Genomic DNA, 25,315 nt, shown 5'->3' on the forward strand with positions numbered 1-25,315 from the left:
AATCAGACATGAACAGGGCAGATTGAAATTTTTAGAAAACATAATGTATTTTATTATCGACGGTCGGTAATTGTTTAGGGTAACGGACTACTTGATGTCAATGACTTGAGCACGTATCGAGATCATCATACTGAGTGATTTTGTCAAAGTCTTACTCAGCACTCATTTGTTAAAAAGTCATAAGCAAAGAGGTTAGTAATTGTTTAGGATGGACTACCCCTGTTGTCAATAACCTTGACGTGTATCATCATGTTCATCATCATGAATAATATATATAAACGATTTGCTGAGTACTTATTATTTTTTGAGAAGTCATAAACAAGGAAGTTAATAATTGTTTAGGATGGACTATCCCTGTTGTCAATGACCTTGACATGTACCATCATGTTCATCATCATGAATAATATATATAAAAGATTTGCTGGGTACTTATTATTTTTTGAGAAGTCAGAAACAAAGAAGTTAATAATTTTTTAAGAGGGACCACCCCTGTTGTTCGTAACCTTGACATGTATCATCATGTTCATCATCATGAATAATATATATAAAAGATTTGCTGGGTACTTACTATTTGTTGAGAAGTTATAAACAAAGAAGTTAATAATTTTTTAGGAGGAGCCACCCCTTTTGTTCATAACCTTGACATATATCATCGAGGTCATCATCCTAACTAATGTAAAATATTTTACTCGACGTTCATTATTTCTTAAAAAGTTATAAACAATCTTGGTAATAATTTACAATAACTATCATCCATAACCTGAACATATATTATCAAGATCCACAAACCATATATGGCAGCTGCCTTAAAAAATAATATAAGTAAAATGATTTCTATTTAACAATCCCTGACCATGCAAATTATAAGACCTAATAAATCATGCAAGAAAAAATAGTAGAACTTTGTACACATGCCTGTAGAAGTAATTCAATCCATATTTGGAGTCCCTGGATGATTACGCCAGTGTAGGTTGTTAAGTTCAGTACGTGTTCACAGCCAAGTTCGTTATTAAGCTCGTTTACGAGGTACGTATAGAATTTTAACGGCGGTGCAGCGGGTACAATCAAAATTTCATTTCGCGTATTGCACGGCAGAGCCGGGAAGATGTTCGCGGATAGATAAGAAACGATTACCGTAAAGTTTCGAAAAACTGCGAGAATATAATGCAGCGTTACCTATCCGGTGTTTGCGTTTCGCGAAGAAACTACGAGCATCCTGAGCTTCTTGCGAGTTCGAAGCGACTCGGGATGGCGAAGAAACGGGAAACCGAGGGAATATTTTAACAAAGTCGTTAAAACTCCGACGCTAGAATCTCTCACAAATAACTGCGTAAAAATTGAAGAATTGAAGCGCTTCGTATTTTTCCGGCTCGCGTTTTTCCTCCCTCTTTGTGTTTTCCGTTCTTCGTCGCGACAACAACCGCACGGGACGGAAAACGGGTCGACGGTGCCTGTTTAAGTAAGAATAAAAAATGTAGAAGAACGAAAGACGAACAGGCAGGAACTACGAAGAATAAATTATACATTCCGACCTATCTCTCGCTTGCTCTCTTGCTCGCCTGCGTGCTCGTAATTTACACAGTTCCTCAAAGATGCAGCGACTGCAAAACGTCCTCCCTTTTTTATGCACGCTGATACTTGCATCCAGCCATCTTTTCCAACCCTTACGGCGCGCTGGCAGCTCGTTCAAGAAACCTCAAGATGACAGCCGGTAACGAGAAGATCCACCAGCGGAAATTTTCAGAAAAACCATACCGAGCGAGATGCTCTCGTAGAATTTGCAATAACCGCACTCGCATTCCTCGAAAAAACGAGAATATACTCGACGGTAAAACGCTACGATATTTACGGTGTAGTTTTGTTACATCGTCACGTACGGACAAAATTTTTGGACTTGATAATACTGTGTAGTTCTAGAACTAAGGTTTCATCATGAAGAATGTGAATTTCGAAGGAGTTAGAGAGAGTTTAGGGAATTTTAATTGGATCCTGGAAGAGTCTGAGAGAATTTTAATGGGGTCGGGGAAGAGTAGGGGAAGTGTAGCGAAAAGGGTGGATTTGCAATTCCTGAACTTTGAAATTTATGAATTTTTAAGTGGTCAAACTTTGAAATTCTCAAATCTCGAAATTCTCAAATTCTAAATCCTTAAGTGTTCTAAGTCCTTCAATTTATAAATTTTTAAATTACCAAATGGCCAGATGTTCAAGTGCCTAAATCCCCAAATTCCCAAATTCCCAAATTCCCATCCTTCCGAATTCCTAAGTCCCTAAATTTCCACCCTCCCGAATTTCCAAGCCCCCAAATTTCCACCCTCCCGAATTCCCAAGCCCCCAAATTTCCAAATCTCCAAATTTCCACCCTCCCGAATTCCCAAGCTCCCAAATTTCCAAGCCCCCAAATTTCCACCCTCCCGAATTCCCAAGCCCCCGAATTCCCAAGCCCCCAAATTCTCAAGTCTCCAAATTTGCACCCTTCCGAATTCCCAAGCCCCCAAATTCCCAAGTCTCCAAATTTCCACCCTCCCGAATTCCCAAGCCCCCAAATTTCCACCCTCCCGAATTCCCAAGCCCCCAAACTCCCAAGTCCCCAAATTTCCACCCTCCCGAATTCCCAAGCCCCCAAATTCCCAAGTCTCCAAATTTCCACCCTCCCGAATTCCCAAGCTCCCAAATTTCCAAGCCCCCAAATTTCCACCCTCCCGAATTCCCAAGCTCCCGAATTCCCAAGCCCCCGAATTCCCAAGCCCCCAAATTCTCAAGTCTCCAAATTTGCACCCTTCCGAATTCCCAAGCCCCCAAATTCCCAAGTCTCCAAATTTCCACCCTCCCGAATTCCCAAGCCCCCAAATTTCCACCCTCCCGAATTCCCAAGCCCCCAAACTCCCAAGTCCCCAAATTTCCACCCTCCCGAATTCCCAAGCCCCCAAACTCCCAAGTCCCCAAATTTCCACCACTCCAAATTCCCAAATTCCTAAATCCCTAAATCCTCAAATTCCCAAATTCCCAAATTCCCAATTCTTAAATCCCTAAATCCTTCAATCCCTAAATTGCCAAATCTCCAAATCCACAAATCTCTAAACCCCAACCTCCAAAATCCCTAACCTTAATAAATTAAAAATCTCAAAATCTCTAAACCCCCAAATTGCAACCCTCCTAATAACCTAGAATCTCCCATAATTCGCAACTTCCAAACCACTCACGTCTCTCACTATTCCGTTCATTTTCCCAAACCCTCAACCTAAAACAAGTAGACAACGAAAGAAAAAGTAGAAATCTACCTTTTAATTTGCCCCGCATTTCCAGGTAATTATACGAGTAATATATTCGAAATGTTTTCGATGCATAATATTTTCGATACGTTCCGAGTTTTCAGGTCGAGTGCACGATAATTAGTTGTGTGTTTCAAATAATTTCCCAGCGAACGGGTGAATCATTAAAAAATATTTGCTTGCGAAGTATAAACGAGTTACAGTCGCGATGCTGTTCATAAGCTGAACGTCCTTGCAAATGGATCACGATTCAGCGTACGACAAGGATTAAAACTTTGCTGTGTTTGCTATATAATCCTTTCTAAACCGCGAACCTACTGGAGTTCTGCGGCCGCCATTTGTTGTGGTCACTGTTGAGATATAGCAAAGTAGCAAAGGCTATGCGCCATTACGTGATTTAAGCTAACAGAATCTTCTCAATTTTGTATCATCAAACTTTGTAAAATAGGTTCTGTGTAATACTTGTCTCAAAATGTGTCTTGCTACAGATGCACGAAGCATGATGTGTCTTATAAGGTGTTTTTATAAAATAAACTGTCTATTTATGAACAGCTTCAGAGCTACAAAATAAAATACATATTTATAATTAATATTGTAATTTATTTCTGAATGATGAGATTTATCTACAAATATAAAAATAGAGACCTGAAACTCGAGTCTCGAGTGTCTCGAAACAAGTCTCATGAAAACTCTATCAAAGCTGCAAGCACAAAATATTTTTGCACAGTGAACCTCAAATCAACTTAATCAAATTATGAACTTAATTTCGAATAACATATTTCTGACACAATCTCTGTAACAATTTTGTCAAACTTTGTTTTCGTTAACAGACAAAATTGTATCAATACGAGAACGAAAGTCACACTTTAAGAATGGAGAACTGTTATGGGAACACATATTAAACTCGTAGCTAGATATCGCAGTTCTAGCTTTAAACTCGATGTTACACATCCGTGCTATAATTCAGTGACACACAATTTTTTCTCATGACATTTAATTTTTAAATGCGTTCCTTTACTGTCCCCGGTTTTCTAGCTGACTCACGTACACCGAAACACCCATGTAATATTCATTCTCATACACTCGTACCTTGTTTTCTGCGCCCTGTTATCACACCCGCGCTTTCCTAGCCGGAACACAACAGAAAACAATGGAAATTTCGTACGTTGGTAATTCCGTGATCAAAATAAATTCATTGTTACTGCTATTTTCGGTTTGCTATGTTTATTTTAATTTTTCACTTGGTAATTAGTAGGCTCAATTAGGGACTATAATGGAAGGGGTATTTACTGTGCGTTATAACGTATCATAAAATTGCGAAATTTCGAATTTGGGATGTTGAGTTTGATCTAAAAGTTAGAGAATTTGCAAGAATTGAAAATTTAGAAAATTTAGGAAGTTGGTATTTTAAAAAAATTAAAAATATTAGGAATTAGAGGATGCAGAAATTCAAAACCTTAGAAGTTTAAAATCTTGTGTAATTCAACCCTCTGAGAATTTATAGAAAATCTAAAAATTACAGAATTTAGGAATTCAGAAAATTCGATATCCAAAAATTTGAACAAAGACCTGAAAATAAGCTTAAAAAATTTGTAAATCTTTTAAAATTGAAGAGTCTGCAAATGTATCCAGAAACATAGCAGAACGAAGAAAACCTTTCAAGACACGTCCCGTGTAACTAAATAAAATATAAAGCTAGCAGCGGTAGTCGATGCACTTGTTCCTACGAGAAACATAATTTTCAGTTGATTTCCGTGAGCCACGCGAGCACGAGTTCCCCTAAAAGGATTAGCGCAGCGTAAAAGTATTTTCTCTCCGTATAATATTCGCCATTAATCCGTCCCTGGAGTCCGCGTGCAACAATCGCGAAGCATAATACGAGCTTTTCATCGCGGGTCCAAGCAGCTCCGCCTACGGCCGCGCTCTTTGGCGATCGGCGAGGGTCGACGGTAACAAAGCTTGAGAATAATCGTGGCGCGAAGGGAGGGAAACGAGCATCGTGGGTGAAGCAACGGCGCGACAAGTTTTTCGTCGGGCGAACGCGCGAAAGCGAGTCGCTCGTTCGGTTCCTTGGTCTCTGAGTCGAACGTCTCGAACGAAACGTTCCGTCTCCGGAAGAAGTAGCGAACAATGCCCGGACGAAGAGTGCGGGAAGAATAGAAACAAAACAGAAGGAGGGAAGAAAAAGGTAAGGGAAGCAAACGAAACACAAAAGTGTAACGCGTCGCGAAAGCATCTCCCGAATGCTGGATGCGTGCAACGACCGCGCGCGCACCGTGCGTCCTCCCTTTCATTCTTCGTGGCACCTGCACCCTTTCCACCCGGTACGAGGCGAACGACACTCGCGAGAAGAAGAGGGCCGATAGTAAACGGCGGAGGGAGGAGGATCGTGGAGGGTCGCGAAGAGAGGGTTGCAAGCATGCGCAGCGATACTCGCGGGGGTAGCCCGGCACGATCAGTCGTGGCCGGCGGTGCCGGAGGCCAAAGACTTTCGCGAGGGTGGACGCGCCGCGTTTTCTGCCGGACCTCTTTTGCTCTATCTACACCTATCTGTCCCCTCCTCTCCTCTCCGTCACCGATTACGCCACGACTGGTCTGGCCGCGCACGTATGACCCCGCATCGCCACCGCGTGCTCTTTCGCGGTCGGCCTAGCCAGCATCGACCTCGACCAAGCCGTCACGGTATTCTTTCTGCTCGTGTTTCTCTCGATCGAGATCGAGATCTTGCCCGGTGGTCGCGCGTTCTCCGTGTGCGTGGCCCAGGAGAGGACGAGGAACAACGCGGTACTCGAACGACCGCGGCGAGGATCGTGTGACCGGCGACAGGGTGCAAGCTTGACCGAGGTCCAAGGACAAGATCGAACGATGCTGGCCAGCTGCCTAATTTTTATCGGTAAGTCCGTGTTGCTTTCTTCGCGTTTCGTTTCGTGACTGCCAGTGAATTTTTTTCTACGAAAAAAAGGCGCGAGCCGGATGATCGATAGAACATCCCACGATGAACGTTATAGTTTTCATGGATTTTTTTCATGGATGTGGCTCCGAGACCGGTGAAAGAGCACACGGATATTCGTCGACTCTGCTCGTTGATGGAATTCGCTGGCGCGTAAAATTATCCGGGAAAAAAGAGGACGGAAGTTTCGGCTCAAGTTCCGAGAGTGCTAAAACGAGCGAGCACTTTTCTGCGGAGGAAACAAGTTCGCGAGTTCGCGTCGCGTACGTGCACCTATTCGTGGAAGTTTCTTGCCATCGGCCGGATATCGGAAACGAGATAACGCGGCACACGTGACGCACGTGTAAATCTAATTTGTGAAATGAACGCCGCGAATTCGTGTGCACTTCGAAGCGAAAGGGATCTGACTAATTTTGTGACGTTTTATCTTCGGGTAGACTGCTTTTTTAGTTGACAGTGTGTATGTGCGTAGATCTTTGTCAATTTCAATTTTTGTTGCAAGATTTTGTCACGTAACTTTTATCAAGTTTCTCATTTTATTAATACGATATTTATGAAGTACTTTTAAAAATACTTTTCATCGTTTATTTTCATGAATATTTTTTCATCATTGATTGGTGTATTCGTGACTTTTGATCTCGTTAGATTATTTTGACATACGTTGACGTATCGTTGAGTACACTTTGCTATAATTCTTTAAACTGGAATGCATATGGACTTCATTGAGACAAACTCTTTTATATGACAATTCACAAATAAAATTTAGTGAATCAATTCGAAAGCTAACAAATCGAGTCATGTAAAAAATTGCTTCCCAAAAAAGTAGACTGTGATAATTATAACGAAAAACGGGTCTTATAATGTCAACTACCCGTACATTAACCTACGTTGAACGACCCGTGCGTGAAAAGCTTCTTCGTTCGAATAAAACGCAGGACGATTCGAAAAAACCGGCAAAGGAAAATTATTTCTCTCATCTCCCCAAATTAAGGTAAATTGAACTTCCCTGTGATAACGTTTACGTCAAAAGTCACTTTCACAACCTGTGTGACAAGCACTTCTCGAGAAGTGTTTTCGAATTTATTCGAAATTCGATAAATTATCCGTGAAAATTACGGGAACTCGGTCATTGCTTAAATCTTTTCTAAAAAAGGTCTCTTTGACTTAAACGGTTTCTTAACTTCCCTTTGACCACGCTTCATTCAAAAGGGAATTGATTCGAGTATACTGTACTCTCGCAAAGGAGCCATAATTGCAGCGGTCCCGGTCTCTATTTAAATTCCAATTTCGAATCTCTCTGTATCAAGACGGTTAACGAAGTACGTCTTCCTGTATCACTCTGGAGCGTGTAAAAAATCTCGATCAACTTTCCGTGCACGCTGCATGTTCGTCTAAAGAATATTCCTCGCAAATTTCCTCGTGAAAAAGTCTCGTTAGAGTGGAGCCCTCGCCGTCGTTTCCAACGAAAAGGGAGACTGTAACTTTATTCCGGAATGCTTGTATCTCAGCCAGTGCAGGGGCGTACAATTTTCGTTGCAAAATCTGTCAAAGGATCCCGGTGAAAAGCATCCTTTTGCCAACGGAAAAACAGCGCACGCATCGTTATTTAAATGATGAATTAACTGGAAATTCGCGTGGAGGGTCGATTTCAAAGGCATCCTCGAAACGCATCGCGGAAAAGGTTAAACCGTTCTTCTCTAATCCTCACTTAATCAATGGAGAATTCTATTGCATCCATTGGTTGAAATCTATTTCCATCAAATCAAATTTATCGATTTAGATTTACTCGGTTCGCTCTTCTACGAAGATTTGAGGTTAGGAACTTTATAGCACTCTTTCTGTATTTTACTTTTGTATTTACAGTATTTTATTTATTGTTATAAAACGAGTTTATTGTTGTGAAATACTGGTTGGCCACTGGTTGACAATTTTTGACAAATGTATTTTGTTGGGATGGGTTTAACAGAGGTTTAATGGAGGTTACGGGATTATTCTACAGGTTGTATTCCAATTATTAAATGTAACTGAGTATCAAGATCTTTGTTGAAAAAGTGACAACTAAATGGTAGAAGGCTTTAAGACAACTTTTAACACAATTTTGTAACGATGACATTTGTTCAAAATTAATTGGAGAAATGTCTTCACATGAGACATTAGATCAATTCGGGGGAGGACTGGTAAGAAGAGAAGTTTGTCATGCACTACCTTTCTTGGAAATATTTTAAAGAAGGTGAATCATTAAATTTCAAGAAAAATGTTCATCTGTATATTTTGAAGTCTGAAACCTTGTTAACTTTCTACAAATATATGACCGAAAATTTGTGACAAGAAGAGGACCTTGTCGAGTGCAATTACGCATAATAATAGATCTCAAGAAAGAAAGCGGTAGATCGAATCGAGCATTTTAGCGTCGATCCACAAAGGGCAACATCTTCTTATTTGCGTTTGGAACAATACGTTTGTCCGAGCAAGAACGAGACGACATCGTTCAGACAATGAAGAACGTCGATAATGATCGCGACGCATCTTAAGACCTCTCTCGTTAACGTTCCGCTGGTTCTTTCGTTTCTTGCAGGAAGCTCTCTGTAGTTTCCTGAAGGAGCCTCGCCTCCAGACCCCACCAAGCCGCTGTCCTCTCCTACCGTTTCGCACTAATTGCGGACAATTCCAGACTTTAAATCTCTCGAATCTCGAAAGCCTTTAATCTCGACGGTCGAGCCTTAACGACGTCGCCGTGTTTCGTAGAGCGACAGTTTGAAATTTAAGCGCTCAAGGGGGCGGAACAGACACCCTTAATAAGGTTCCTCCACCGTGCCGGCCTTCCTTCGTTTTATCTACGTCGCCCTCTTTCCATTCGACTCGTATTTCCATCCTTTCTTCGTCGCTCACCTGACCTCACCTACTGTGCTCACAGGCGACAACGTTAATGGAATATTTTAATGGCTGAGCAAACCTTTAATCAACCTTTGTCCCGTTAACGGTGCATTGTGCGAAATTAGGGATAAGTAGATAAGGTGTACCTACTCGTTGTCTTATGACGACGTAACGGCCCGTTAATTCGACCATGGAATTCGAGACTGCGTCAACAAAATGGAGAACGCTCTTTGGTTAAGGCTCGAATCTCGGATGATTGCGGGATTATTTAAAATCAGGATTCATGGTTTATTCCGGAGGGAGTCTAAGAAAAATGCATGAAATTGACGATGGGAGAACTGTGTAGATTACCTGGATTTCTTTGGACCTTCAGCTCTCCATAGATTTTACTCAAGGATCTACATTACCCTAAATCTTGGATCTCCTTAAGTCCCCTTCGATTTACCTACGTTTTCTTGAATTTCATTAAGCTACTCTCAAGTACTCAAATTCTTGCAATTCGAAGTAGGTAACTTCAGATATTTTTAAAAATAATAAATATCTTCCAACTCTGCAAACTTCAAAATCTGACCAAAAAGTATATCCAAGAATGTGAACTATTGATAACATAGAACATACGATAATAAGCTCGGTCATAAAGCACAGAGCGAATAGAACGTTAGTGAGCTAATGATGAATCCAGAAAAATGAAATGGTCTATTGCAAATCCGAAATAATTGTGGAAAATGGCGTGATTAAAGTTCGTCGACGGTCCTCGACGCGGTTTGTTTTCCCGGCGAACAATCCCGCGTGAAAAAGAACGAACGAACCAAGTATCGATCGAGTTTTATCGCGAAACGTCAAGCGGGAAAAGTCGTCGAAACACAAAGCGACCGGATCCAGTGAACGCAAATAGCTTAATACTCTGTCTGGGAAATAAAAACGTTGAAAAATATCACGGCAGCCGGTTGGATGGGCGAGGAGGGAGGAACCCGGCCGTGAGAGAAAGCTGTCAGTCACCGTGAAAATTATCGCTCAAGTATCCCGAGGTTTGTACACGGATCCCTAGACAATCTGAAGGGTTGCTCGTCGTAGATTGGAGAGACTACAGTTGGGAAACGCGAGACGGGTAGAAGCACGCCTCTCTCGTTGGCACGTTCTCCGATTATGTGGATAATGCGAGACAACGTGACGGGCCTACGTATACACACCCCAATGGGCACACCTTGGCCCGCTGAATAACTTATTCATTACGAATACAAACTTCGGGAAACTGATTTGTACAGGCTGATACAAATCTACTCTTACTGAGAAAAATATTGCGAAATTATGATTTTTGTTGGGTTAGAGGTTTTTGAAGGTTTGGATATTTTTAGATGGGTTGACTATTTGGGGGCGTTGGAATTTGGGGTTGGAAGGATTTGGGTTCTTAGGGATTTGGAGGCATGGTGTTTGGGGACCTTGAGATTTGGGGGTGTAGGGATTTGGGGACGTGAGAATTTGGGGGTGTAGGGATTTGGAGACGTAAGAATTTGGGGACGTGAGAATTCGGGGGTGTAGGAATTTGGGGACGTGAGAATTCGGGGGTGTAGGAATTTGGGGACGTGAGAATTCGGGGGTGTAGGAATTTGGGGACGTGAGAATTCGGTGGTGTAGGGATTTGGAAACGTAAGAATTTGGGGACGTGAGAATTCGATGGTGTAGGGATTTGGGGACATGGGTGTTTGGGAACCTTGAGATTTGGGACATGTAGGGATTTGGGGACGTGCAAATTCGGGAGTGTAGGAATTTGGGGACGTGAGAATTCGGTGGTGTAGGGATTTGGAGACGTAAGAATTTGGGGACGTGAGAATTCGATGGCGTAGGGATTTGGGGACATGAGAATTCGGGGGTGTAGGGATTTGGAGGCATGGTATTTGGGAACCTTGAGATTTGGGGCATGTAGGAATTTATACTTATAAATAATAAGTATAAATAATAAATAATAAATAAATTATAAATAATAAATATTTTATTATACAAATAATAAATATTTGAGTTGTCAATACTTGATAAAGTACATTGAACCAGATATCCTCTCCAAGATAGAAAATAGAACATTTCATTTCTTGCCAAGCAGACTTCCAGCACGAATAACGTATTTTATTGGATCCTCGCACGTAACCAACCTTATGGATTATTATTTATGTAGCTGTTATTTTGAAAACGATACGGTATATCTTCTAATAGCAGCAAGAGAAGATGCTTTTATTTATCTACATATTTCTGAATAGGACACTGCATTCGATCAAATTGAATTCGACGTATTCGTGTTTAGCCGAAGCATATTCTATTTCCTTCAAAGTGTACCATCGAATCCAACTCTCTGCCGACTCACCATTAACGTCGTTCGAGGTTTTCTGGTGCAAACCCTGTTACGTTCAAAATGCAAGTCGATTTTTCTAGCAATATTGCATTTTATTTCACCTGGCAATGTTTCGTTTTTCAGTGTTTTAAATAGTTGGAATGTTATGATTAATTAAACTGAGTTATAATTTTTCACTTCCTTTAAAAGAGTACATTATCTCTTCCGCTATTAAGGCGGGAATAATTTTCTTGAAAAAAAGGCAGAGCGAATTAATGGAAGGCAATTTTACAATAAGATCGTTGATCGTTAATCATTTCTGCGTGGAAGATAAGACCGGTGTCACGGTTAATAGAGATGGAAAGTTTCGAACTTAGCTCATTAAACCACGGCCAAAGTGAAAGACAAAAAGACTCGAAAATTTTCTTTGCGAGTCTTCTGGAAAACTTGCTACCATTGTCGCTCGACAGATTCAGAATGATACATAAGTTCTCGTACTTCCATTCATATCTTTTTCCAGGAAAACTTTCTTTGTTTCCGTCAGTTCAACTTTATCTACATTGCCTTCTTTTACGAGTCTTGGAATAGGAAACATTTTACTTTTTTACAAGATGAATACGCGATATGATTCGTGAAAATACAATGGTTGGCGATATAACGCGTGGCGATGCATATAGTGTGCTTTCAAAGTTATGGAAAGGGAGATGCATTTTTAAATTGTTGGAAGTTTAAGGTTCTTCAATTGCAACATTCCACAATTCCAATATTTTCCAATTCCCACTTTTCACAATTCCAACATTCCCCAATTTCCACTTTTCCTAATTTCAACATTCTTTAATTTCTACATTCCCCAATTTCCACTTTCACCAATTCCCACATTCCTCAGTTCCAACATTTTTCAATTCCAACATTCCTAAATTCCAACATTCTCCAATTCCACATTCCTCAATTTCCACTTTCACCAATTCCCACATTCCCCAATTCCAACATTCTCCAATTCCAACATTCTCCAATTCCCACATTCCCCAATTCCACATTCCCTAATTCCACATTCCTCAATTCCAACATTTCCTAATTCCACATTCCCCAATTCCACATTCCTCAATTCCAACATTTCCTAATTCCAACATCCCCCAATTCCCACATTCCACAATTCCCACACTCCCCAATTCCAATATTCCTAAATCTCACATTTCCCAATTCCCCAAATATTCCCCAAATTCCACATTCCCCAATTTCTACTTTCCCCATTCCAACATTCCCCAATTCCCAAATTTGCCAATTCCCTCATTCCCAACCCCTCACACTCTCAACTCCTCGCATTGCGAAATTTCCTATTCTTTAACCACTTTTCGTGCTTTGACGAGTCTCACTCGTGACGCACTTACTGTTTAACACTAAAACTACCATATTTAATTAACACTAAAACTTAACACTACAACTAAAACGATCGCTCCACAAGTTTCTTACTATAACCCCTTGCACTATGACTTATTTGCCAGGTGCGTCAATCGCAATTTACTAATTATAGCTACAATATTAAAGTAGTCAAAATAATTGAAATATTATTTCAATATGTTATTATTCAATTGTTGAGTATACAAATTATAATTGGACTTGAGATCCAAATTGAAACGTATTAAAAATTTGAGTAAAATTGATCATCGCCGAGTGCGTCACGAGTCTGACTCGTCAAAATAGTGCAAGGGGATAAGGTACACATTTTGTTAACCAGTTAAATGTGTTTGACGACTATATCCGTCATGGAGATGTGGCAGAATTTTGTGTCATGACGACTATTTCCGTCATGCGTAAAATTTTGTTACAATTTGATATTTAAATTGTAATTTTGACGAAAACTAAATTATATTTGTAAATTGTAATATGTTTAAAATGTTTAGAGGTCAACACGAAATGAAATAAACTAATGAAAAGTGTAAATGATTTGAGATGGATTCATAAATTCTTGAGAGCTAACTCGTCATCGCTTGATTATCGCGACACATACTGGTGCGCGCTTTGCAAAAACATCGCCACAGTTAACTGGTTAAAGTACATTCCTTGAAATAGAACCTCAACCAATGTAACTCCTACGGTAGCATTAAACATAACACGAATCGCGGCAAAATTGAACACGTAAAGTGATCTCCGAAAATGCAGGTATAATTAAATTATGTCCAGCACGTCAGAGGTTGAACAAACACAGTCGAATAAATAATGATTATCACTGACAGTCGCAATGGGAGGCGACCACAATTCTTCATTAACGCTGGAGACGAGTGTACTTTATTATTCACGTGTCCGTGATAAATCGTTGAGAACTGGAAAATATTTGTCAAGAAAACGGCCCGAGTTAGTGGACGCAGCGGTGATCGATTGCGACGCGGCGAAGTTTAACATGTAGAAATATAATTTTGAGCGTGGAAAAAGTAGATTGATGAAGGAAAGCGAATAAGAGATACAGCGGCGAGAAGGCAAAGAGCACGCAAACGAGAAACAAACGAGACCAGGAAAGGGATTTGCCAGACGGCGCGAGATGGATTTCTGCAAAAATACAAGGAACGCCAAAAGAGACTGAACATTTTTCAGTTGCTCTCCTGCCGGAAGTAACAAGAGAAAAGAGGAACACGGTAACCGCCGTACAATGCCCGGACAAAGACAGAAACATCTGTCGGCGGTTTCGTCGCCGCGTGACGAAAACGAGAAACGTTTAAAAATCTCATTCGACTGGCGCGTGTTTTCCTTCTATTTCGTCACGGTTCATGAGCAAACAGCTACGCGTATACGACGCTCCTTTATTTTTCCGTTTGTTTTCGATGCTCCCGGGAAAATTGAAACGGGCTTTGAAATTGAGGAGCAAGCCAGCGAGATGGAACGCGAATAAAATTAATACGAAACGCGGAAGATGGTATTACGGTTGACAATTGCGCGCGTAAAAACGCCCGGGCGAAATAAGGAGATCTGTCAGAATGGACGGAGATACATTATACTTCAGATAGCTGCACAGAGAAAATTAGTATTCACTCGAAGATTATACTAACGACATTCTGCTGCTATATTTAATTAAATTGTGTCCGCCTGCGCTAAGCTTCACTCGTATCACGGTTTATTGTTCTAAATTCACGACGCTCTATCGCACGTTCATCTCGTACGGTTTGAAAATTCTTGGGAGAATTTGAACTTCGGTATTTAACCCCTCCGTGCCATTTATTTATCAGATATTAAGAACAACTCAGTACTATAACATTAAAACGGACAAAGAAAGTTAAAATGTTCTATGTATTTTATATTAAGGGATCCTTGATAATGTAACTCAGAGTTGAACCTAAATTTCAAGTTTGAGTAAGGTTTGCCACATTTAATACTAAACCTACCGACATGTAATGTATACTCAATTTGAAATTAAAAATGAAGTTGAAAAATGAATAAACAATCGACGAAACATAAATTGGTACACACATTTATTCTTTCATGACAGCTATCCTCTATTTCAGGGACACTAGTTGTGAGACACCCTGTATAGATATATAGGAAGCTCGATATTTTCGGATCTAATTGCTTGCAAAGTCTCGTCTAAAAAATATGTGTACATACATGTACCCGAGAAGTAGTAAATACTATTTATTATAAATATAATGGATCCCATAAATTGTGTCTGACATTGTCATGCATTACTATTATATTTAAATCTATTAGTCTAAAAAATATATATACATACATGTATCTGAGAAGTTGTAAATTTATCACAAATATAACGAGTACCATAAATTGTGCCTAATATTGTCATACGTTACTATTATATTTAAATCTATTAATCCAAAAAGTATATGTATGTACATATGTATCTGAGAAGTTGTAAATTTATCACAAATATAACGAGTACCATAAATTGTGTCTAACATTGCCATTACTATTATATTTAAACCTATTAATCTAGAAAATATATGCACATCTGAGTTATCAATATTACCACACAGTATTAGTGATATAAAATACAAAATGTTGCATGGAAAGAATGTATCGTACGAAGGGTAATATCAGGAGAAAGATAGAAACTCGGTACAAAAGAAGAATAAAGAGAAAAGAGAAGACAAGTTACACAGTTTCTTGGACGATTTACAATCCCGATCGAAGCTGTGCACACATTTTAACAGGGCAAGACCATTCTTCGCGAAACCACAATAGCACCCTTTAACCCGTCGAAGATCGAGCTGCCGGGGTGGCAGCTATTGCAGGGTGAAATCGAGGGTTCGAAAGAACTGCGGATCGCCGCGGAAAGTCGACGTTGAGAGCGATTTAGATACATCAGGATTGAAACTAAGGCTGTCGTCCCCTCGACGAAGAAAATTTACTTTCACGTTCCGGCTATTTTCCTTGCCGAACAAAGTTACGTGGCCAGCCATTTACAATTGAAATTACTTTCCTCCTCTCGTCTCTGGATTATTACTTTAGAGTCTGCCCGCGCATATCGCGGGCTTTCCTCCCTTTTTCTTCCTCTTTTTATTATTTAGTTTGCGTCCTCGAGAAGGAAAGGACTTACCGAGTACCGCGTCATATCACGTCATTATGAAACCTTTATCGTCCTTTGAGGATGCAACCAATTTCATCTTTCTACCCTCGTCTTCGCGGTTTTTGGGGTCCTCTTCGGTGTACTCGTGATTTATGAGTTACGAGAAGATTATTCGGAAATGATGTGGGTGATGTGGGGGAAAGCAATGACTAGGTTAGAGTGTAAATTCCCTAGGTTTTCTTACGAAACGGAGAATTCAAATTCCAAAATTTCCAAATTCCCAAATTCCCAAATTCCCAAATTTCCAAATTCCCAAATTTCCAAATTCCCAAATTCCCAAATTCCCAAATTCCCAAATTCCCAAATTCCCAAATTCCCAAATTTCTAAATTCCCAAATTCCCAAATTTCCAAATTCCCAAATTCCCAAATTCCCAAATTCCCAAATTTCCAAATTCCCAAATTCCCGAATTTCCAAATTCCCGAATTCCCAAATTCCCAAATTTCCAAATTCCCAAATTCCCAAATTACCAAATTTCCAAATTCCCAAATTCCCAAGTTCCCGAATTCCCGAATTCCCGAATTCCCAAATTCCCAAATTACCAAATTCCCAAATTCCCAAATTTCCAAATTTCCAAATTCCCAAACTCCCAAATTCCCGAATTCCCAAATTTCCAAATTCCCAAATTCCCGAATTCCCAAATTCCCAAATTCCCAAATTACCAAATTACGAAACTTTCGAAATTTTCTCCAGAGATCCCTAGAAATCCCTAGAACCCCTGTAGGATCTCTCAGAATTCCCCTAGGATCCCCAGAAGCCCCTAAAATTCCTCTAGTATCTCTCACAATTCCCCTAGGATCCCCAGAAGCCCCTATAATCCCTCTAGAATCTCTCAAAACTCCCCTAGAATTCCTGTAAGTCTCCAGAATCCCTCTCTAGGATCTTCCAGAATTTCCCTATGTTCATTCTACCTTCACATCGAAATCCAAATCGAAAGAAAATGAAGTATAAAATGTGATTTCACGCAGTAGGATGGAACTATTGCAAGTGATCAAACTACATCTCCTTTTCGATAAAACTTTAGGCGTTATGCTTCAATTTCTTTCACCGAGTAGTTGCAACGAGATTCTGCGCGACGATCGCACGGAAAATTTTGTAGGAAAAAGAACGCGAGGATATCGGAACCAATTTTCAAACCGGAAAACTTCGATGAAGATTCAAAAGAAGAATTGACGGGATCAAGTTTTGATCATTCTGTTTCTTCTTCTTTGTTCTTTCTGAAGAATCGATCATAACGTTATTTCTAATATCGAGTTTTTGTATGCTTTACAATGTCAGAGTTCAAATGGATGGAGCAGGGATTTTTGTCTGGAGTGAAGTTTCATTTTATTATTTAGGTACAATTTTTGTGTTATGCAAAATCATATGTAGAACTGTGGTAAATGTTTGTGTTGAATCTCGATTCTGTGCGAGGCGATTAATGTATGTAACCAACTGTGTACTTAACTCGTTGCGTTATGATTTATTTATCAGGTCAGTCAGAACTAGCTAATCACAATTATAGTGTGAAAGCAAACAAAGAAAGTTGAAATGTTATGTCAGCTGGTATCAATCATTGATTATGCAAATAATTTGACTTGAACGTCAAAGTAAAACTCATTAAAAATTCAAGTAAAATTGAACACAGCTGAAGTACCAGTGCGTCACCAGTGTGTCACGAGTGCGTCACTAGTCACATCAAAATAGTGCAAGGGGTTGAATACCCCTTTATTTAAAAATTGTATAGTCAAGTACTCATTGAAACAGTGTAAGATTCATAAAAAATTTACCAAAATCACACGCTTCGTTAAATTAATTTCACATTAACAAAACATAGTTTCCTTGTAAAAAATAAAATTAGTACAGAATGATAAAGAGGAGCGGTCACAATGTTCAATAAAAAATTTCATCCCCAACAAATAGTTTAAGTTCATTTTTTTATCCAAACTCTTAAAGACCTCAAGTCAAGAGAACCACAAGAAGGTGCATGAACGAATCGATGAAAATCCATTCCCGTATAGCACTTCACCACGAAACAGGGAGAGAAAGCAAAGTCGAAGTTTCCCAAACTCCAAACGTAGCGAGATTGTGCCGGTAAATTAAGTCTTCGCCGAGTTAAAGGCGTCACAGTTTTACGCGCGGTAAAACGACGAAAGGAGGGCCAATTTCCTGATCGACCATGGGTGAAACGTCGAACCTCAACTTCCGCCCTCGCTACACCGTCTTGGAACGTGCTCTTTCAGCCCCTTTGCTTCCACGCCCTGATCGACCCCCTTTAAAACTCTCCACCGTAACACGCACGCCAGTTGGTTCGTCGAGTGGTCCGTCGAACCGTTTATTTTCATTCGTCGGGATTGCTTTTCATCGACACGGCCCTACGACAAAGGCTCTGTGTGTGCGACCTCGTATCCTGCACGCGTATACGCCCGCCGCATGAGTATAGTACTTTTTATGCTCGCCGTATTTCAATGAGACTCCTTCGCAACATTCTCGATGACTTCTGTCGTTCAACGTGCCCTTAGGCTACTTGAATCCTTCAATGTTAAGACTTTTAACTACTATTTATGAACACTCCACTGATAATTAGCTGCTTTGTTTCTGGTTAATTTGCTTGACAAATTGGATGATTTTATACAATCATTTTTTTAGCAAAATTATTCGTGAGGGAGGACATTTTTTTCATGATACGAGTGATGTAATGGAAGATACATAAATATGAATTTATGTATGCACAAATGTGAAGAGTGACATGTTAATATTTTGACTGTTGTATATCATTAAGTGTGTTATATTTCATTGTATATCATTAAGTGTTCATGTTCGTTTACTTCTCAAATAGACAAGTAAGAGAACTTCTTACTTACAAGAAGTTCGAACGAAAATGAATTTGAGGTTAGGTTAACCAAACAGAATTAATTCAAACAAAACGCGAATGATAGTACACAAACATCATACCACATGAAAACAATGTTCACCCTTTTTAATGTCTTAAACCTTAATGTATCAAATTGTACGTATAAATGTCTCAGGTTTCATAAACGAAATTTCATGACTGTCAAGGAAAGTTTTCACATTTGCAAATTTGAAAAAGTATATTAACTCGCAACGTCTCTACAAAGTGACCATATATAAAAAAAATATCGTTCTACATTTTCGCCCTGTATGTTTTTGGTAGAATTTCAATTTTTTCCGTCGTACCAGTTACAAACATTCTGTACACGTACAGAAGCGACACCTAACGACGAGTTTCCTTTGTCAACTGCACCCGAGTTAAATAATAAAAAAAACACGTCGTAAATTAAAAATCTACCCTATGATAACATCGCCAGCACACGTTACACCAAAAACAAAAGCGCAGGAAACCGTGCGCTAATGACAAAATACAGGGTGTTATCGATCGGCTGAACCAGAGATGAAGGTAATTTCTCGTGAAAAATACAGTATAAACATTTTATCACGTACATCTTCCTCTACAAAATAACATCCATTAATTACTGCATTAAGTAAAAAGTTCAAATTATTCTCGCTGGCGTTCATAAATTTTCGTACAAACAAGAGTTTTTAAACTCAATACTGCGAACAAAACTTTGTACGACAAACACTTTGCCATTTTTCATATTATTTCCTGGTATAAAAATATTTTATCCGAAACAGAAATATTCTGCATTACCGTAAAATTTCGCTGTTCTCCGTTGTATCGGCAGATCGATATCAGGCTGTAAAAAGGTGTATGTATAAAGGATGCAAGTATTTAGCGTGAACGGCGCCAGGTATATCGAGTTTACATTTGAATTTTTCAACGCGAACAAACCCCGTTTAGAGAGTAAATAGCCGAGGTGATGGTGTTTGTGTCGTTTAAAAATTTCATCGTTGTTACATCGTCGATAAAGCGCGTTCCCCCGGATGGAGAGCAGAGAAAAAAAGGGCGATGCGTTCAACCTGTTTAGCTTATCACTTATCAGTCGCGTAGCGAAGTCGGATCGAATTAAAGTAGCCCGCGCGACGTTCGACGCGCAAACACGTTTATCCTGGAATAATTTAGTGTCTGGCAACGCGTGACGGTTTGCGAGCAACGTTCGAGCCGGGATCTAGCCGAATAGCACGCGTCGCCGATCACGCTTTAACTATCCCTCTCGAAAGTTTAAGCGGATTTCTTGAAAATTTAATCGACACCGCGCTTTCGCGTTACACGCGGCAGGATCGCTCGTAACGCCGCAAGGTGCGAACCAATTTACACCCGGTTCGAAGTCGTTCGTTCGATGATTTGAATCGTCGATTGTCGAATGGCGGAAACGATTCGTCCACGGAGAATCGATCCGTTTCCTCTGTGTACCGTATGAAACTGAACCTGCGATCGGACCTACCCTTTTTTCTGCAGCGGTGGTTTTCACCTGCAGGGTCAATGTACAACCGCGAAACAATCACTTTTTGTTACTATACGACATTTAGTGGAGATATGGGGACGTAGAAAACTTGGTCATAGAGAATGTAAAAAGTTGGGAAGGTTTAGAAAATTGTAATGAAAATAGTATTAAGGTTTAAAAAATTGGAACAAAGGAATTCAAATTGAGGACTTGGAGTGTATTAAAATTTTGAAACGATCTTTGTCACTTTGTCACTGAAATGATCTGACAAAGTGAAGTGTATCCGGTGTCGTGAAAATTTAATAAACACCGCATATGCAAACTAGACGAGGTTTTGCTCTCAGTTAATACCAACTTCTAACAAGTAAGAGGCGTGCTCGATTCAGGCTGAGACACTTACGGAGAAACAACGAGACCCTCGCATATTCATCGTTAGTTGACCGGTTACACGACAAGGGCGGGATTTTCGTGTACTTTAAGTCGCGAATAAAGATGCAAGGTTAACACGAGGAGGAAGTCGACGTTACCCTCGTTTTACAAGTTTAAAATGTTGGGGTATTTAACCCTTGGGATTATTCTAACGAGTTTTGTGACGCACTTTTGACGCACTCTTGACGCACACATGACGGACTCGTATTGCATTCGTGATACACTCATGACGCACTTATGATGTATTTGTGACGCACTCATGACGCATTCATGACATACTTGTGACGCATTAGTGACGCACTTATGATGCATTCGTGATGCACTCATGACGCATTTGTACTTCCGTTGTGATCAATTTTATTCGAATTTTCAATACTCCTTAATTTGGGGTTCAAGACCAAATTTTTATATAGTCAATGATTGATAAATTGATATAATATTTTAATTTTCTTTTCTTGTTTTAATTTTAAACTTTAGTTTTTAATTTAATATTGTGGCTGTGATTAGTTCCAACTGACGAATCTGATAAATTATAGTACAAGAGGTTAAATACCTTTATAGAAGTAATGGTACGATTTATTATGTCTTATCGTTTCGCTGTTTAATTTTAATACGAAGGTATGCGCATTTTATGTCGGTTAACGTTAAAGTGCTAGTTAAAATTGATCGATTCCCGGTTTATAGAGAATTGATTAGCTCGATTTTCCGAGGAGGAAATTGAAGTTCACGGCGCGTCTTAATCCAGTTTAGAGAAACGCAAGGATATCGAGGAGAACGAACAGGATGGAATAAAAGCGTCCATCGATTCTGGAAATTATATCGCACGATTGCCAACTTCCCAAGAGCTCGTCTATCGTTATCGCACGACAATCGAATTACTTGAAATCATCGAGTTAGCGATAAACGTCGCGGTGGCGGTGTAAACTTCAACCTCTCGTTACAAGTGTACTGCCATTAATATCATTTAAAATACATTACATAAAAAACATACAATTTGTACAAGATACAAAATGCAGTACATATGATACATTTAAGGTTGATTTTTTGTAATTCTTCAATTTTAAAACATTTTTTAAATTACTTGAAAGGTAAACATATTTATTTACGTATGTACACATATGTGTATGTATATTCTATATTCTTCAGCAATGTTTATAAATGAAGATGAAATTAAATTATTTGTGACTATAAATTAATTCAATGGAGATAGACAATATGCAAGTAAGAACTAGTTAAAAATAATTATACAATTGTAATTGCACATGTAATTGTAAACTAACTTTTTATGACAGTGTACTTATACAATGCTGTAATGTAATATCAAAAATATTTTTGAATGATCAGAGGAGCATTTTATTTTCTATAATAATATAATTGTACAACAGTGTAATTATAACATAAAAATTTATTTTTATAATAATGCAACAAAACAATAATTCTCTACTTATACCAGTATAATTTATTATTATTGAAGAGGACTTAAACTAAATTCAAAACTTTGGACTTTTTACTATAATTAAACAATTGTAAGATAATCAAATTTTAATTTGAGTTATTTAAAATGAACGACAAACACGAAAAATAATTTAAATTATGAACAAGCTCGAAAAATAACAAGTATTAAAATAAACATCGAATACGTGAAAGATTAAGTAATTAACTAGCGTTAAAAATTCGTAGAGCCACGTTAAAATTAGCAAAGCAATGTTAAGTCCACGCGTGTGGTTCAACGTACGAATAAAAATTGGAATTTCACGCGTGCCGCTTCCCGTAACGCTTGAAAAAAATCTCCCCCGCATTAGTCCACGCTGACGTAATTACCTAAGAGTTAATGGATTCGCAGAAAAATGCGGCACGCGGAGAGTCCCTCTGTTTTTCGCGTCATTTCGCGAGACATTTTGAAAGAGGAAGAAAAAAGAGTAAAAGCGCAAGAAGAGAAGAAATATCGCCGTTAAACGCGGTTACGTTCGAACGAATAATTTCGTCGCAGAGTCTGCGCTCGTCCAGTGGTAAAACAAACGACCTCTCGGCCATTCCGTTGCCGGTAATAACTCACTAGAGGCTACTGTCGTGGTCCTCGCGAATTATATCTGAATAATTCAACCGTTTTCTCCGCAGTTTAACCGGACGTTCTTACAATTAGTGCTCCCGAATGTGTCATCGACTCTGCTTCCGGAAAATGCTTCTGGCTTTAAATTTTGTTTCGTATAATTGCGAGGAGTAACAATATTCGGAATGGGTGTTAAAGTTATAGTGGCGTTAGAATGTTAGGGGGATCTTAACACTCTTATGGTTACGGTAGGATTTTATATCTTTAACTTCTTTTGATATTGTCATTAAAATTTAAGGAAATTTATTGTTATTTTCGTTTTGATATCAGTGGTGTCAGACTCAAAATTTATTATGTGAGCTCATATGGTGTGACAGTGTAAAAATTGCTATAAAATCCCTTCATTCCCTAATAAGATCTTTGTAAACGTAGGTAATTAATATATAGTCGAAAGTGAACATTATAGCAAATAAATTATAGCAAATATATTATAGTATCACTCGAGGGTTGATGGTCAAACTTCAACATTACATTAGAAATTACATTAGAAATTTATATTGTGGATTCTGACATCTTATACTCTTGTGAATTTTGTGACTTAAACCTTCCCATTCTTGTTAAAGAACAAAAATTTCACAACAGATAATTAGACAATTATAGCTACATATAGATATTAATTAAATTTATGGAATAGGGGTTGCTCAAGTTTAATTCTGCATCCCCATCAAGTTGAAAATACTGTGCCTCAATCGGTGGTATCTTGCTTAAGAATTCTTTCTATTGATAATTTCCCTAGTTCCCCACTATCCAACAAGCAAGATTTCCTTATCGGGTACGTGACGTTCTGCAAATTCCTTGCGCATCACAGATTACACCATGGATCAAAGCATAGGGGAACGAAGCAAGGAATTCTCGAGCGTTGCGTACTTACACGCGTGTACACGTGGGTTCAATATAGACTTCCTTTGTATAAGTACACATACGTCTTTCTACTTTTTATATTCTTTTATATTTTTCAATTTTTTTATTTTCAAGCTTAATTTTTAGATTTTTAAAATTTTTCAATTTTTAAATTAGTAAATTCTGACATTCCTAAACTTCTCAAATCTTCACATCCCTAGATTCCTAAATATTTAAACCCCAAACTCTTAGATCCTCAAGTTTCTGAACCAAGTTTCCAAACTTCTATATTTCCAAATTTCAAACTTTTTAACTCCCAGAGTCCTCGAATCCCTAGACTCTGATATCCTCGACTCCCCAAACTCCCAAAGTTCCCAAATCCCTAGACTCCCATATCCTTGAGTCCCCAAATTCTTAAAGTTTCCAAATCCCTAGACTTCCATATCTTCGACTCCCTAAACTCCCAAAGTCCCCAAATCCTTAGATTCCCATATTCTCAACTCCCCAAACTCCTAAAGTCCCCAAATCTCTAGACTTCCATATTCTCGACTCTCTAAAGTCCCAAAATCTCCAAATCCCTAAACTCCCATATCCTCGACTTCCCAAACTCCCAAAGTCCCCAAATCCCTAAACTCCCACACTCTCAACTCTCCAAACTCCCAAATTCCCAAAATCCCCAAATCCCTAAACTCCCGCACTCTCAACTCTCCAAACTCCCAAATTCCCAAAATCCCCAAATCCTTAACTCCCCAAATTCCCAAATTCCCAAAATCCCCAAATCCTCAACTCCCCAAGTCCTCAACTCCCCAAATCCTCAACTCCCCAAATTCCCAAATTCCCAAAATCCCCAAATCCCTAGACTCCCACACCCTCAACTCCCTCAACTCCCCTAATTCCCCAAATTCCCCAAATCCCCAAATACCAATATCCCCACATGCCCAATTTCCCAAGTCCCCAATTCCCACATCCCTCAACAACCCCAAATTCTCAACTCACCCCAAAACGTTCAAACCATCAAGTCTCCATAAAACTCAATAAAACCCAATAGAAGTGGCGGAAAGTTTTTTCCCTCTCGATCATCATATTTTCCCTAGGGAAATCAGATTTGCTGTTGGCTGCATACGCCGCATGTACATACTTTTCCAACCTCTGCTCTCTTTATCGTATTCGAACGATGACCGACTACGTTACCACGATCTCTATAAAGCAACTGCTAACTCGCCAGCAACCCATCGTCCTCTCACGATCTTCAAGAAGCTTCTGAACGAGCGTACAGCGATATAGCTGCCTGCCACGTCTCGCTCGATATCCATTAACCCCCTACTCCTCCAAGCCTATCCCGAGTCTCTGTAGGGTTTAGGGGAGACTATTCCCTCCTCGTTCATCGAAAAGACACGAGTTTATACCCCGCTGAGAGGACGAAGACTCCTCTCGTTCGTTAACCTGCAAACTGGAACTTTCGAAACTGACAACCCTTTTTCAACCTGCTTGTTTTTATTATGGTTAGGTTTGGTGATGATAAAACTCTGAAATTATCAAATTATGGAATTCTTATATTCTCAAATTTTCTAATCTCTTAATTTCAAACTTCATTAATTCCAAATTCTC

The 25,315-nt window shown here is 39.3% G+C and overlaps 1 protein-coding gene across 12 annotated transcripts in view; it reads left to right on the top strand.

The window, feature by feature from the left end:
- Nucleotides 1–5,720: 5,720 nt before the first annotated feature.
- Nucleotides 5,721–25,315, top strand: part of Dscam2 (Down syndrome cell adhesion molecule 2) — a 133,681-nt gene continuing 114,086 nt past the window's right edge. For all 12 annotated transcript variants that reach the window (XM_076532267.1, XM_076532277.1, XM_076532271.1 and 9 more), the window contains exon 1: nt 5,721–6,162. In XM_076532267.1, the coding sequence (XP_076388382.1) occupies nt 6,135–6,162 (28 nt within the window). In that variant the 5' untranslated portion in view covers nt 5,721–6,134. The remainder of the gene's footprint in view (nt 6,163–25,315) is intronic.

The sequence above is a fragment of the Megachile rotundata genome, chromosome 5 (genome assembly GCF_050947335.1).
Source record: "Megachile rotundata isolate GNS110a chromosome 5, iyMegRotu1, whole genome shotgun sequence".
In the NCBI taxonomy this organism is placed as follows: domain Eukaryota; kingdom Metazoa; phylum Arthropoda; class Insecta; order Hymenoptera; family Megachilidae; genus Megachile; species Megachile rotundata.